Raw genomic sequence first — 15,900 nt, 5'->3', positions numbered from 1 at the left:
TAAACACTTTAGGGCAGGAATATTATAGACAGGGAGGGGTTTTTAAAGTATTTATGCAATTAGTGATACAAATGATAGAAATCCTTCTTATATGATAAATTTCAGCTATGCCGAATAACATATCTGATACCTGTCCCATATTTTTCACTCTCTTACTTCAAAGACTAAGTTCTAGCTCCATACAAATCTCTTCCAGCCTAGGAAGAGCAGAATCCTGCAATTGGTCCAGAAAATGCACCTCACCAGTCTGCAGATTGGTGCATCAGAAAATGGTTCTAAGGCCCTGTACACACGGGCAAGAATCTTGTCATTAAAAAAAAATAGTTTTCCCTGACGAGATTCTTGAAAGGCAAGAACGCGGTGACTTAATCGCGTACGACGAGCACCCTACCTATGCCGTGGAAGCTACCGCGCATGCGTCAAAGTCATTTCGAGCATGCGCGGGTTTCCGCAGCGACAGGAAAGTATACACACTCTCGGGTTTCTCGTCGAGAAACAGGTCGACAAGAATCTCGACGAGAAAAAAGAGCGCAGTTTCTCTTTTTTTCTCGTCGAGATTCTGGCCAGATTTCCTGACGAGAAACCTGAAAGCCTCGTACACACGAACGGAAATATCGGCAAGAAGCTGTTTTCTTGCTGTTTTTTGCAGAGAAAACCAGTCGTGTGTACGAGGCCTCAGAGTACTTTCCTATCAATCCTTAGTTTGCTGCTTAAAGTGTATGTATAACCAAAATACATTTTTTAAGCATTGCATAGAGTAGGGATGGGTTAAAACCATTATCACTGCCGATTCCCCTTCACTTTCTCTTCTGGAGACACATTGTATAAGGTAAAAGAAAATCTCTACAAATGGAGAGGAATTTGTCTTTAAGGCTGGGTTCACACTACTACACTACTTTCATCCTACTTTGCTCTGTGTTCAATGTTTCCCTATGAGAGCGTCTTGTAGCGTCCTACACAAGTCGGTCCGACTTTGAAAATGCTCCCTGTACTACTTTTGGTCCTACATTGATCCTACTTCAGGCCCATTGAATATCATTGAAGTCGGACCAAAGTAGTATCCTGTTCATGAAAGTAGGATGGATGTAGGACCAATGTAGGATAAATGTAGGACCAATGTAGCAAAGCAAAGTAGGATGAAAGTAGTGTAGTAGTGTGAACCCAGCCTTAGACAGTGCACTGGAACAGGTGACTCCAATGTAAGATTTAGGCTCCTCTCCTCTCACGGGCGTCTTGCCAGCTCCTGGAATCTATTGACAGCTGCACACGGATAGCAGCAGCTGCCAAGCCCATTCACCGCAAGGGTAAGCTGTCGGTTTCCGCAGCTTTTCATACCTGTTTGCAAAGCCATTGTGGCTGGACAGACACAGCTGTCAGACCCAGCAGCAGCAAGAAGTTAGTAGATTGCTGACGCTGGGATTAGCAGTGTGGCAAAATGCCTGTGCGATTGGTCCTAACCCTCATCTTCTGTTCCAGTAACAACGGTAAGGCTCGGTTCACACTGGAACCGGCTGCGGATCGCACAGGAACACTGTGTGTTCCTGTTCTCTGGTTCTGGGACAAATTAGGGCTGAATCTTTTCCTGAATTTGGCCCTGAGCCAAAGATGCACAGTGTTTCTGTGCAGTGCGCTCCCCAGCCCCCCCGGAGATATGGGAACCGGCTTCATAGAGATCCGGTCGCACTCTCCTGCAATGCGAATTGGATGCAAGGAACCCCAGCCTAAAAGTTTGGATTTCCCATCACTATCTATCTTAGTGATAGTATCACCAGGACAAATCGAGAGGATGAATCAGCCCAGTGGGTGCACAAAAATTATTATCATTTTGTTTATATATACATTTTAAAAATACACTATTTTAAAAATGTGAGTTATATATACATTTTAAAGTGGACCTGTATTATTTCAATTACATTCCATAAATACTGTTCAAAGAGATTGTTGTAGTTTGTATTTCACAGTGTCTCAAGAGGAATGCATCTTTCAAATCGCTCTTTTAAAATATTTGTGCTTTTGTTTGTTGAGCTGTTTTGTGTTACTTATTGCAGTTTTGCAGTGCTGTTTTTGTAATGGATTTGTGAACTAAATATTGTAAATATATTTGACTGAGTAGAAGAAAAAGTAATTCAATGTAATTTTGAAAATGAAGAAGACACAGAAAAACATGTTACAAAAAGAAAATATGGAAAGAAGCTTTAGGTCCTGCCAAGGGTACACTAAGCCCTCATTCACACCGGCCTACTACAGCGTCCACCCATGCGAGGACAGCATTATCCCACACAGGGATGCATAGGTGTTCCGTGCATCCCCATGCAGGCAGTCCCATTGATGTCCGTTGCGATGCAGAAGCTGTACAGACACAGTTGCTGCTCCCAATTTGGCAGTGTGAGTTTAGGGCACACACACTCATGCAGATGTCAAATTGCCGCTGTGTCCCAATTGACATGAAGGGGACTGCATCCATGGACGTACACTGTTGTACGGCCGAGTGAAGAAGTCCTTTAACTGGCCCTACATTCATTAAAGGGGTTGTAAAGGAATTGTTTTTTCCCCTAAATAGCTTCCTTTACCTTAGTGCAGTCCTCCTTCACTCACCTCATCCTTCCATTTTGTTTTTAAATGTCCTTATTTCTTCTGAGAAATCCTCACTTCCTGTTCTTCTGTCTGTAACTCCACACCGTAATGCGAGGCTTTCTCGCTGGTGTGGAGAAAGCATCTTGAGGGGGGAGGGGGCGAGCAGGAGTGTCAGGACACTCTGTACTTTGCAGATAGAGAAAGGAGCTGTGCGTTAGTGGGGGTCCTGACACTCCTGCTCGCCCACTCAAGAGGCTTTCTCCACACCAGGGAGAAAGCCTCGCATTACTGTGTGTAGTTACAGACAGAAGAACAGGAAATGAGAATTTCTCAGAAGAAATAAGGACATTCAAAAGCAACATGGAAGGATGAGGTAAGTGAAGGAGGACTGCACTAAGGTTAAGGAAGCTATTTAGGGGAAAAAAATTACCTTTTCAACCCCTTTAAAATATGATCGGTCCAGCAGGGACCACCCAAATTACGATCAGTGTGTGGGTTCCCCTGCTCGACAGAAATTGATTGGTTAATTGGCAGATTTTGAAAGGACCTGTTGGAAATTTTTCCATTGATTTAGTGCATTCTAAGATAGATAGATCGATAGATCGATAAAAAGAGTAACCTAAATGGTGAGAAAGGGAAATGGTAGAAGCATTCTGTATGTTTCAGTTTCTAAAAATCTCTGACTTCTCACCTGCCCTGGAAGTGAGCAATGTCTAGCTGTACCAGGTCTCAGCTCCATCTTCCAACCCACAGCTACCATAAAAGGACCCTTTAGTCTCAGAGGAAGGTGCAGTCTCCACAAATGGTATGTCCATGCCTAATCTGCCTAATTCATGCCCCAGATCTTTCTATGCACACATTTGACCAAGACAAACACTTAACTTTAAACTCCTCTCCACTAACTTTTGGTGTAAAAAAACTGAGACTATAGGAGGTATACACAAGATCAGAAAATGATGTGGGCTTTTTGACCTTCCAATGCTATTTGCCTTGCTTTCATGCTGACTCTCTGCCTTTGGCTCTTTCTAGCTCAGTGGTCACCAGCCAGTAGTCCGTGGACCACTGATGGTCCATGAGAAAATATTGGTGGTCCCCAGGGGTTTTGCCGCAAATCAACATTGTGGTGGATGTATATCGCCCAATGTTGTTGCCAGTATTGTTCTCAATGCGTGCTGACAGTCAATACTGTCAGTGTGCATTGATACCCGGCATCAGTGCATTCCTGTTCCTGTGGGAGGCACCGGGAGTGGTCCAGAGAGTTGGAGGTAAAGAAGGAGGGGGACTTCCAATGACATTGCGCTGATCAGCATGTAGGAGGGAGCAAGGAGCTCAAGCACATGGCTGGATAAGGAAGTGAGATCCAATGATGAGTCTGTGTAAGGCAGCATTGTGATGCAGAGTGCGGGGGTGGGGGAGGAGGGTGTCAGAGACAACCAGGGCATTGGGTGTATAAGGCATGTAAAATTCATGTTAGTAATCTGCGGGATTTAATGTTTTGAGTTTAGTGGTCTGTGAGGTCCAGTTGGCGACCACTGTGCTAGATAACTGATTTGAAACAAATATGCTTTGGTGTTCTTACTTTATATATTACCATATTTATCGGGGTATTGCGCACTCCGGCGTATAGCGCGCACCCCTAAAGTGGACCCGCATTCCTGTAAAAAAAACATTTTAGTACTTACAGTTTTGGTGTCTTGCGCGGCGGCCTCGTCGGGTCCGGCGTCCGTCTGCGGCTTCGGTGGTGTCCTCCTCGTCGGGTCCGGCGTCCTTCTGCTGTGTCCTCCCCGCTCGATCCCCGCTTCCCGCGCTGAGTTTGAACCACTGCGCCGGCATATACCGAGCGCAGTACACTCGGGTATAGTCAGGCAGGCTCGGCTCCTCTCGCGGTCACGTCCTGTGCGTCCTGTACGGCGCGGGTATCGGCGTATATCGCGCACCCACGATTTTGCCCTGATTTTCAGGGCAAAAAAATGCGCGGTATAAGCCGATAAATACGGTACTTGCTTGTTCTGGGTAAATGACCTCATAAAGAAAGTATTGAAGTCAGAGTATTGGCATGACAGCTAGACAACTAGCAGGAGGAGACCAGCACCAGCATCCCACACATCTCCTAAAAGACAAATCTCCAACAGTTTTTTTGTTATTGCTTATCATTTTAGACTGCAAGTGACCTTTTTGTGATTGCTCTGTATGCTTTTAGAATTAATGTCATACTTATTTCGTTAATAAAAAAAAAATCCATGAAAATACGTAAAAAAAAGAAGAAAAAAAAAGCTAATCGGACATTCTTGAACCCCGGTGACTCGAGTTCGGCCAAGCTCAAGTGTAGAAAAGATGGGTATATTAAATAGAACGCATAGTGAATTGCTGCTGATAGCAAATGTCAGACCATCCGCCCACAGCTAATGTTCAGTACATTGAATAAAAGAGGAATAAATTACAAGCCATTACCTTGTCTGAGATGCAGTTTCAGAAATGTCCTCGTTCTGCTTTAACTAAGTGAAGTAGTGCACAGTGTGAGTGCCTGGAATGACTTTGATACAGAAGAACTGGGAAAAATGCCCTTCAGCAACGCAACCCTGTACAATGTACAGAACCGCAGCAGACGCATAACTGTGCACTTATTTGCAGACTTTTGAGACGTGAATATTTCTTCAAGCTTTACCAAATCTTTGAAGAGTGCCTTTGAAATGTTACCAACTGCTACTTCCCATAAAAAGGATAATCCTTGAACTTCCAGTCCTTCTTACCTGCAGCAACCCTTGTGGTAGTTACATGCTCCCGTTTGGATTTTGTGTATAATTTCTTAATGAAGTCAGTTTACTTTTAATACAGCGGGGGAACAAGACTTTCAGGCTGTTAGAATTTTAGAGATATAATGGGGTATGATGGTATCTGATATAACATTTTGGTGTGGATAGACTCTTTAGAACACATGTGTCAAACACAAGGCCTGCAGGCCGAATCTGGCCCGCCAGGCCATTTCATGTGGTCCTTGCACCCAGGGCTTTTTTTCAGCTGGAACGTGGTGGTGCCAACCAATGATCTCCCTGGCAAGTGAGAGACAGAGGCAGAGCCACCTACTTCCAGGAAGTACTAGAGCCGGCTGAGTAGGTGAGATGTGAGGAAGCTTTTTTTGGGGGGGGGGGGTGAGGGCTGTGGAAGGAGGTGTGTGCAGAGGTGGGGGATAACGAGAGTGGTGAGGTCAGAGCTGAGGAGGAGGGAGCTAAACCCTGCACTTTGAATGTAGTGCACTCCTCAACCGTGCACTCTGTACACAGCACACCCCTGAATTCTGCACCCTGTATGTAGCACACCCATGAACTCTACACTCTGTGCATAGGGCACACCTGAAACAGCTGTATGTAGGGCACCACTGAAACTACACTCTGTACATAGCACACCCCTGAACCCTGCCCTTGGCACACGGCGCACCCCTGAACTCTGCACCCTGTTCGTAGCACACCCATGATCTCTGCACTGTGTGCATAGGGCATCCCTGAAACTGCTGTAAATAGGGCACCCCTAAACTCTTCACTATATATGTAGTGCACGTCTGAACTCTGCACTATATATGTAGTGCACGCCTGAACTCTACATTCTACACTATATATATACGCCTGAAACCTGCACTATATACGTATCGCACGATTGAACTCTACACTATATACGTAGCGCACACCTGATCCCTGCACTATATACGTAGTGCATGCCTGAACCCTGCACTATATACGTAGCGCATGCCTGAACCCTGTACGATATACGTAGCGCACGCTTGAATTCTACACTATATACGTAGCGCACATCTAAACTCTACACTATATACGTAGCGCAGCCTGAATCCTGCACTATATACGTATCGCACGCCTGAACTCTACACTATATACGTAGCGCACACCTGAACCCTGCACTATATACGTAGTGCACGCCTGAACCCTGCACTATATACGTAGAGCGCACCTGAACCCTGCACTATATTCATAGTGCACGCTTGAACCTTGCACTATATATGTAGCGCACGCCTGAACCCTGCACTATATACGTAGCGCACGCCTAAGCTCTGCACTATATTAGTTGCCGCACTCCTGAGCTCTGCACTATATACGTAGCGCACGCCTGAACCCTGCACTATATACGTAGCGCACGCCTAAGCGCTGCACTATATTAGTTGCCGCACTCCTGAGCTCTGCACTATATATGTAGCACACGCCTGAAATCTGCACTATATATACGTAGTCTAAAACAGATTATAGTGCATACATGCAAAAATGACATTTATCCTACAAGGCTAGTTAAAAACACCTGTACATATTCAAAAATACGGGGGTTTGGTCAAACTATATGGTCATATAGTGCTAAGCCCACTTACTGCGACAAAGTACCCCGAATTAGTGGGTCCTAACCTGTTAATAGAATGAAAGAACCTGTGTCGCAACCTTCGGAGATAAACTCCTCTATATGGGAGAACTGAAGGGATTCCTCCTATGCACTGGTGGCCACTAATAAGAGGTAATGAAGTGGGGGAGGGGTGCTCCAACCCAAGAGACCTGGTCAGGGTCTATACAACATACAAAAACAACACGCCTGAACCCTGCACTATATATACGTAGCGTGCGCCTGAACCCTGCACTATATATATATATATATATATATATATATATATATATGTAGCACATGCCTGAACCCTGCACTATATATACGTAGCGTGCGCCTGAACCCTGCACTATATATACGTAGTGCGCGCCTGAACCCTGCACTATATATATGTAGTGCACGCCTGAACCCTGCACTATATATACGTAGTGCGCGCCTGAACCCTGCACTATATATATGTAGTGCACGCCTGAACCCTGCACTATATATACGTAGTGCGCACTTGAACCCTGCACCATATATACGTAGTGCACGCCTGAACCCTGCACTATATATATGTAGTGCGCGCCTGAACCCTGCACCATATATACGTAGTGCGCGCCTGAACCCTGCACTATATATATGTAGTGCACGCCTGAACCCTGCACTATATATACGTAGTGCGCACTTGAACCCTGCACCATATATACGTAGTGCACGCCTGAACCCTGCACTATATATACGTAGTGCGCACTTGAACCATGCACCATATATACGTAGTGCACGCCTGAACCCTGCACTATATATACGTAGTGCGTGCCTGAACCCTGCACTATACAGGCATACCCCACTTTTAAGTACACAATGGGACCAGAGCATGTATGTAAAACGAAAATGTACTTAAAGTAAAACAATATATTTTTTCACTTCTAGGGTGTAGTAGGGGGTCAGGGGCTGTAGTGGGGGTGTCAGGAGCTGTAGTTGAGGTCTCAGGGTCTGTATTGGGGGTGTCAGGGGCACACTGGAACAGGACGGGCTATGCTCTCGGAGCTTTAGCTCCTTCTACTGTGGCTGCAAAATGTCTGTACAGTACTTGTAAGGCACTTTACATACACTCGCAGGTATGTCCTTACTCGCGAGTGTATGTAAAGTGAGTGTACTTAAAGCGGGGTATGCCTGTATATATGTAGTGCACGCCTGAACCCTGCACTATATATATGTAGCGCACGCCTGAACCCTGCACTATATATACGTAGCGCACGCCTGAACCCTGCACTATATATACGTAGCGCACGCCTGAACCCTGCACTATATATACGTAGAGCACGCCTGAACCCTGCACTATATATACGTAGTGCGCGCCTGAGCCCTGCACTATATATACGTTGCACACGCCTGAACCCTGCACTATATATACGTAGTGCACGCCTGAGCCCTGCACTATATATACGTAGTGCGCGCCTGAACCCTGCACTATATATATGTAGCGCACGCCTGAAACCTGCACTAAATACGTAGCGCACGCCTGAACCCTGCACTATATATACGTAGCGCATGCCTGAACCCTGCACTATATGTACATAGTGCATGCCTGAACCCTGCACTATATATATGTAGTGCACCCCTATTTATTGCCCTGATTGGCCACACCCATCATTCAATCCCATTTAGCAGGGGAAGGCCTGGTTGAGTTCCTGCACCTATTTTCGGAGAGAAAAAGCCCTGGATACATTAATATAGTCATACAGAGACAACCCGCCCTTTGAGGGCAATCATATTGCTAATGCGGCCCACTATGAAATTAAGTTTGACACCTCTGCTTTAGAAGAAAATCTAAAATATACTATTAGTTAACATTCAAAAGCAGTCTTAAATAATATCTCCACGAAGCTATGAAAGACACAAATTATTGCAGCTATATATTTATTAATAAGCCATGAAGTGCAAGTTTTTAATGTAAATAGTATAATTACCAAAACCTAAAGGGGAACTAAAATCACAGAAAGATGCTGGCAGGTAGGCTTATATTGCAGTAGAAGCTCTCTGTAGGGTCTATAAAACGAATGTGACTTGCATCCATACAGCTGTAAAGAAACTTGCCATATTCTGTGTAATATAATTATCTCCTATGGTCGTAAGCACCATCTAGTGGCCATAATGTGTTTTTTTTTTCACCTTCACCTTAGTAAATGAGGCAAAGTTTTACTTTACAAAATACTGAATCACGTGCAAGGAAAAAAAAATCACTAAGCTCTGGAGCAACTGCACTTTGCAAAGTGCACAGTCTATTTGCGTTGGTAAATCAATCCCGTTGAGTCCTATAAGGGCTTCTTTCGGCACAAAAAAATAGAATGCTATGCTATGTGAAAAGAGCTCCACCTACTGGCTGAATGGAAGACTACATACAGGATTTAATAGAGCATTTCAAATTAAAGGGGTTGTAAAGGTAAAAGTTTTTTCACCTTAATGCATTCTATGCATCAAGGTGAAAAAAGCATCTGTGTATTAGCGAGCCCCCCTTTACTTACTTACCCGACCCTTCGAAAGTCCTCCGCCGTGAACGCGTACGCTTCTGGGCCGTCTTCCCGGCTCATTCATTGGTTGATTGAAAGCAGCGCAGCCATTGGCTTGCGCTGCTGTCAATCACATCCAATGACACGGCGCGCCGGGGGGGCGGGGCCGAGTGATACAGTTGGCAGCTATGGCCGCCGGCTGTATCACGGGAGCGTGCCCGCAAGCACTATACACCAATGCCAGTTCGCTTGCATTAAAGCGGTTCTCCACCCTAAAGTGGAGTCCCGCTGATCGGAACCCTCCCCCCCTCCGGTGTCACATTTGACACCTTTCAGGGGGGAGGGGGGTGCAGATACCTGTCTAAAGACAGGTATTTGCACCCACTTCCGGCCCGGCATTCACGGGCAAAAGACGGGCATTCCGTCACATCCCGTCACCCCCCCCCCCCCCCGTTGTGTGCTGGGAACACTCGGCTCCCAGCACACAGCGGGAGCCAATCGGCGGGCGCGGCGCGACTCGCGCATGCGCCATAGAGAACCGGGCAGTGAAGCCGCAGCGCTTCACTTCCTGGTTCCCTCAGCGTGGATGGCGGGGGGAGCAGCAGAGAGACGAGCGATCGCTCGTCCTCTGCTGCGATCGGCGCTGGACTCCAGGACAGGTAAGTTTCCTAATATTAAAAGTCAGCAGCTGCAGTATTTGTAGCTGCTGGCTTTTAATATTTTTTTCCCATGGCACATCCGCTTTAAGGTGTTGAGTCCTTGCGGGGGGGAGCAGATACAGCCGCCAAGGGACCCCAGAAGACCAGGTTCGGGGCCACGCTGTGCAAAACGAGCTGCACAGTGGAGGTAAGTATGACATGTATGTTATTTAAAAAAAACTAGACTTTAATAAATGAGAAGTGATATTTTTAATTATAATAAAATGTTGTTCTTTTGGTTAATTTTAGTCCTGACCATAACAATTAAAGAAATAAAAGACAGTAATGAAACCAGCTAGCCTTAACCAGCAGAGTCGGCACTTAAATACACCTGCCTGTGGTTTGCTTATTCACTACATTGGTCAAATCTAGTGGTATTAACTGCTTGCCGACCAGCCGCCGCAGTTATACGGCGGCAGGTCGGCTCCCCTGCGCGAGAGCCCGTAGCTATACATCGGCTCTCGCGCAGGCCACTAGGGGCGCGTGCGCACCGCCGGAGGCTTACGCGCGTGCCCCCGCTTGCCCCTGACTCTCGTGCGCGTGCCCAGTGGGCGGGATTACCGCCGGGAACACACGATCGCTCGTTACAGAGCAAGGACCGGGAGCTGTGTGTATAAACACATAGCTCCCGGTCCTGTCAGGGGAGAAATGCTGATCTTCTGTTCATACAATGTATGAACAGAAAATCTGTCATTTCCCCATGTCAGTCCACCCCCCCTACAGTTAGCACACACCCAGGGAACATACTTAACCCCTTCCTCGCCCCCTAGTGTTAACCCCTTCACTGCCAGTGGCATTTTTATAGTAATCCAATGCATTTTTATAGCACTGATCGCTATAAAAATGCCAATGGTCCCAAAAATGTGCCAAAAGTGTCCGAAGTGTCCGCCATAATGTCGCAGTAACGAAAAAAAAAATCGCTGATCGCCGCCATTACTAGTAAAAAAAAATATTAATAATAAATGCCATAAAAATACCCCCTATTTTGTAAACGCTATAACTTTTGCGCAAACCAATCAATAAACGCTTATTGCGATTTTTTTTACGAAAAATATGTAGAATAATACGTATCGTCCTAAACTGAGGAAAAAATATGTTTTTTATATATTTTTGGGGGATATTTATTATAGCAAAAAGTAAAAAATATTATTTTTTTTTTCAAAATTGTCGCTCTATTTTTGTTTATAGCGCAAAAACTAAAAACCACAGAGGTGATCAAATACCACCAAAAGAAAGCTCTATTTGTGGGGAAAAAAGGACGCCAATTTTGTTTGGGAGCCACGTCGCTCGGCCGCGCAATTGTCAGTTAAAGCGTCGCAGTAACGAATCGCAAAAAGTGCTCTGGTCTTTGACCAGCAATATGGTCCGGGGGCTAAGTGGTTAAAAAGCCGCAAGATGTGGACTGACGCTAACATATAGTAGCAATATAGAACGTACACTATGGCCAAAGGTTTGTGAACATATAGGAGTTGATTTACTAAAACTGGAGGGTGCTAAATCTGGTGCCGCTCTGCATAGAAACCAATCGACTTTCATTGTTTGTTTGTTTTTTGCCAAAGCGTAATTGAACAAACTGAAGTTAGAAGGTGATTCGCTACCATGCACAGCTCCACCAGATTTTGTACTCTCCAGTTTTAGTAAATTAACCTCATAGTGTATGGTTCTGTAATGCCAAAAATGTCAATTTTTTATATTTTTTGCTTTCAAATCATCCCTGGTGATTCTACGGTGACAACTCCTACTGAATGCAACTGCCATGTTGTCACCCTTACCTGTGTGCTCTCTATGTGCACTACAAGCTGTATACTTGCATACATGTGACTGCACAGATTCCTGAGTGTGCACATGCCTTTATATTATTACACCCCCCCAACCTATCCAGTTGGCTTTTGGTAGGGGGCTGCTTTGATCATGCGATGGGAAAACCTGGGTGGCCACTGCTGTTGTTCCCCCCAGAGCAAAGGAAATGATGATGAGATCCAGTGACAGTGTGATGGAGGACAGCTGTGAAAAATAATTTAAAGTGTTATTTAGCCCTGGTTCACACTGGGTACGATTTGGAACGATTTGAGATGCGATTTGACATGTCAAATCGCATCTCAAATCGGCGGCAATTGTCGGCAATGGCACTGTCCTAATCAGTGCGACGCCGCATCTGCGATTTCAAAAAGTAGTTCCTGTACTACTTTTTCGCGATTTACATTAAATTGCAGCCGAAATCGCGGCAAAATCGCAGCCGCGAAATCGCGGTAAAATCGCGCATTTTACCGCGATTTTGAATTTGCAGCAGTGTGAACCTAGGCTAAACAATGTTTTTTTGTGTCTTTGGCCTCATTTCCATGGACGTTTTTACAGCCACTTTTCTGAGCGTTTTTTACAAGCTTAAAAACGCCTGTCCATATTATTCTATGGCTTCATGCCCACATAGGCGTTTTTGAGCTGCAAATGGCATAGACGTTTTTGAGCTGTAAAAAAAAAACCGGACCAGGGCGTTCTGTGGCACCGACGCCAGAGCTGTAAAAACGCCAGACGTTAAACGCGCAAAAACGCGAATGCAAAACGCAGTAAAAATCAAGTTTTTAACGCTGATTTTTCCAGGAGTCCTACCTAGCTTTACAGCTCGTTTTTAAAAACGTCCATGGAAATGAGGCCTTTTTGTCTTGTACGTACGTTGTTTCTGGTTAGCGGTCTTGTGAGAACTGTCACTGCATGGACTCAGCTCTTTTGTGTTTTTACTTTGATGTGTGTTTATTGTTATCTTCACATTTTCATGTCTGAAGCACACTAAATATTATATTCTTTTGCAGTAAAGTCAGCAAAACAGAATGGGAAATGAAAAAGTTTGACAAGGCAATCGGGTATGTGAACTACTGAGAACAAACTTTATGTGTTTTTAACGTTTGTAAAATATTGAACCATCCACAGATAATTTAATTACAGGTGAATGCTGATGATCTGAATCACTAACGCATAGGCAGCCCATAGATGATACAATTTTGTTCATTCAACTAGCAAGTTGAACATAAAAAACAGACTTGATTCCGCCCCCCCACAGTACACTGAATGTGAATGTGGAAATCCTCCTCGCTGATCTATTGTATTCTGACAGTGGGGAGACTTCCCCGCCATTAGAGTGCTCTGATCAGCATTGCTGGCTATAACCTGCAGCGCTGATCAAGCAGGGAAAATCCAACAAGGTGGTTTTGCAAAAGTAGATCGACTTCTGTACAACCTCCCTGCCCATACATGGATCGAAATTCAAGTGGTAAAGCCTCAAGGTTTTTCAACCTTCTGTGCTGCAGCTCCCCCCAGAGCCCCCCCCCCCTTTCTTACCTGAGCCCCTTCCGATCCAGTGATGTGCATGAGCACAGCAGCTCCTGCCGCTGCCTCTCTCCTCATTGGACAGATTGCTAGCAGCAGGATTCGGTTACACAGGAGCCGGGGGCGGGGCCGAGTCCCGCTGTCTGTGTCAGTGGACGCAGCAGCGGGTCACGGGAGCAAGCCTGCATCGGTGCGTCCATCTAAAGCGGCTTTCCGTGGAGGCACCCCATGAAGATACTAGAGCGCCAGCAGGGTACCCCAGAAGAGGATCGGGGCTGCTCTGAGCAGAACAATTGCACAGAGAAGGTAAGTAGAGGCATGTTTGTTATTTTTATAAAAAAAAAATAGGGTTTACAACCCCTTTCAGCCCGTCCCTGCTGTACTGACCAAATTTTCATCCATGTATGGCCAGTTTTAGTTAATACTTGCTGTTTGGAGATGGGTAAAAACCTGCAGCTGAACCACACTTTTACCACTCCTCCTAATGCTGCAAAGGCATGCTGTGGTCATGTCAAAAGTGATCTCCACAGTCACATTCAGCGGACAATACCACCTGCTGAACGCAAACTATTCAAGTGAATGGGGCCAGACCACAACTACGTGCAATGCAAGGGATTAAAACAGATGGTGAGGAGGCAACATAAGGGGTTGATTTACTAAAACTGGAGAAGGCATACAGGCAGTCCCCGAGTTACGAACGGGCTAGGGACTGTAGGTTTCGTCTTAAGTCGAATATGTTCGTAAGTCGGAACAGCATGTGCAGAACGGCAGATACGTTGTTTTCTGATGTTCTCTCTAATGTGCTCGCCGTCTAAAAGTGTCTGTGCATGCGCAGAACGGCAGATACGCCACGTAGCCTCCCGTTCGTTCGCAAGTCAGATATTCATAACTCGGGGACTTCCTGTAATCTGTTACAGCTGTTTATGGTAGCCAATCAGCTTCTAAATTTAGCTTGACAAAAAAAAAAAAAAAAACTTGAAGCTGATTGGTTTCTATGCAGGACTGCAGCAGATTTTGTAGTCTCCAGTTTTAGTAAATCAACCCCAATGCGTCCTCACTACCTGTCAAACCCCTTCTGAAAAGTGATCCACCACAGATCCCAGTGAATGATGCACGTATTAACAAGCCCTCATTGTTCCTATATTCCTTGTTGATTCATGGTGAGGTATCTTCACTGGTGAAATATCAATATTCTTTGTACTAACCCTTTGTTGAAGGTATTAAAGAAAATACCAAATGTGTGATACACGGTAGATAATAAGAACTGTACAATAAATTGAAAATGCAAATCCCTAGTTTCTAGAAGTCCACAATCAACTGTGAGTTGGGGCCGTTGATCGAGTATCAACATGGCTCACACAAACCATAAAAAATATACAGGAGGTGAATATCTTGGGGTTGACACAGGCAAATAGACTGGGCGCTTTGCAACTGCAGTTGCACTAATTTTCCCCAAAGCTTAGTGAATATGGTGAAGCTTTACTTTCTAAAGAATATCCAATCAGGTGCAAGGAAAAAAAAAAACGTAATTTTTGCTTGCACGATTGGATGATGGAAAGCAGTAGAGCTTCACCACATTCACCAAGACCTAGGGAAAATGAGTTTAAAGCAGGGGTTCACCCAAAAAAAAAATTTTAACATTACATTCAGCCGAGTTGTCATAATGACAATCGGCTGTTTTTTTTTTTGTTATCCCCGTACAAACCGTATTTTCACCGCCGCTTCCGGGTATGTCTTCTGCGGGACTGGGCGTTCCTAATTGATTGACAGGCTTCCGACCGTCGCATACAGCGCGTCACGAGTTGCCCAAAGAAGCCAGACTGCGAGTCGGCTCTATACGGTGCCTATTGTTCTATTGTTTGGTTCCCCCCCGAGTCTTGAAGATGGGCCAGATGTCGCAAAGTTAAAGCTCTGTGTATCCTGCATTTATATATATGAGCCTCAACGCTTATTTTTTTTATTTATCTTTGTTTTTTTTTTGCAGTTATTCATTTGCCATAGTTGGGATTAACATTACTGACCTGGCCTACAACCTGCTGATAAGTGGGGCCCTCAAGACTCATATGTACAATGTGGCCCCTGAGGCCCCATCATTGCATCATTTCCAGCAAACATTTTGTAAGTATTTTATTTTCCTATTGCACATAATTTTATATGAGGAAATATTATTATCAAACCTTTTATCACATCTGGTAGACATGCCCGGTGGTTTAGCAATACTGGGTGGATATTTTTTTCACTTCTCACCATGTTGATGGACACAGATCTTCTAAAGCAGGGGTCTCCAAACTTTTCAAACAATGGGCCAGTTTTGTGTCATTAAGACTTTAGGAGGGCCGAATTGTGGCCAGTGGAGATGGCAAATGTCTCGGGCTCAGCATCGGTGACAATAAATATGGACCCAAGGTTGGTCGCAGTAGGAGGAGTAGTGGTGCCCCTAT

The 15,900-nt window shown here is 45.1% G+C and overlaps 1 protein-coding gene across 3 annotated transcripts in view; it reads left to right on the top strand.

Annotated features, from left to right (window-relative positions):
* The window catches only part of ELMOD1 (ELMO domain containing 1), a 228,966-nt gene that overhangs the window by 204,217 nt on the left and 8,849 nt on the right, over positions 1 to 15,900 (top strand). For all 3 annotated transcript variants that reach the window (XM_040340256.1, XM_040340257.1, XM_040340255.1), the window contains 2 exons: positions 12,946 to 12,996; positions 15,444 to 15,577. In XM_040340256.1, the coding sequence (XP_040196190.1) occupies positions 12,946 to 12,996; positions 15,444 to 15,577 (185 nt within the window). The remainder of the gene's footprint in view (positions 1 to 12,945; positions 12,997 to 15,443; positions 15,578 to 15,900) is intronic.

This window comes from Rana temporaria, chromosome 2, assembly GCF_905171775.1.
Source record: "Rana temporaria chromosome 2, aRanTem1.1, whole genome shotgun sequence".
Lineage (NCBI taxonomy): Eukaryota > Metazoa > Chordata > Amphibia > Anura > Ranidae > Rana > Rana temporaria.
Note: the sequence above shows the minus strand (reverse complement) of the source record. Positions and strands in the feature narration are given on the sequence as shown.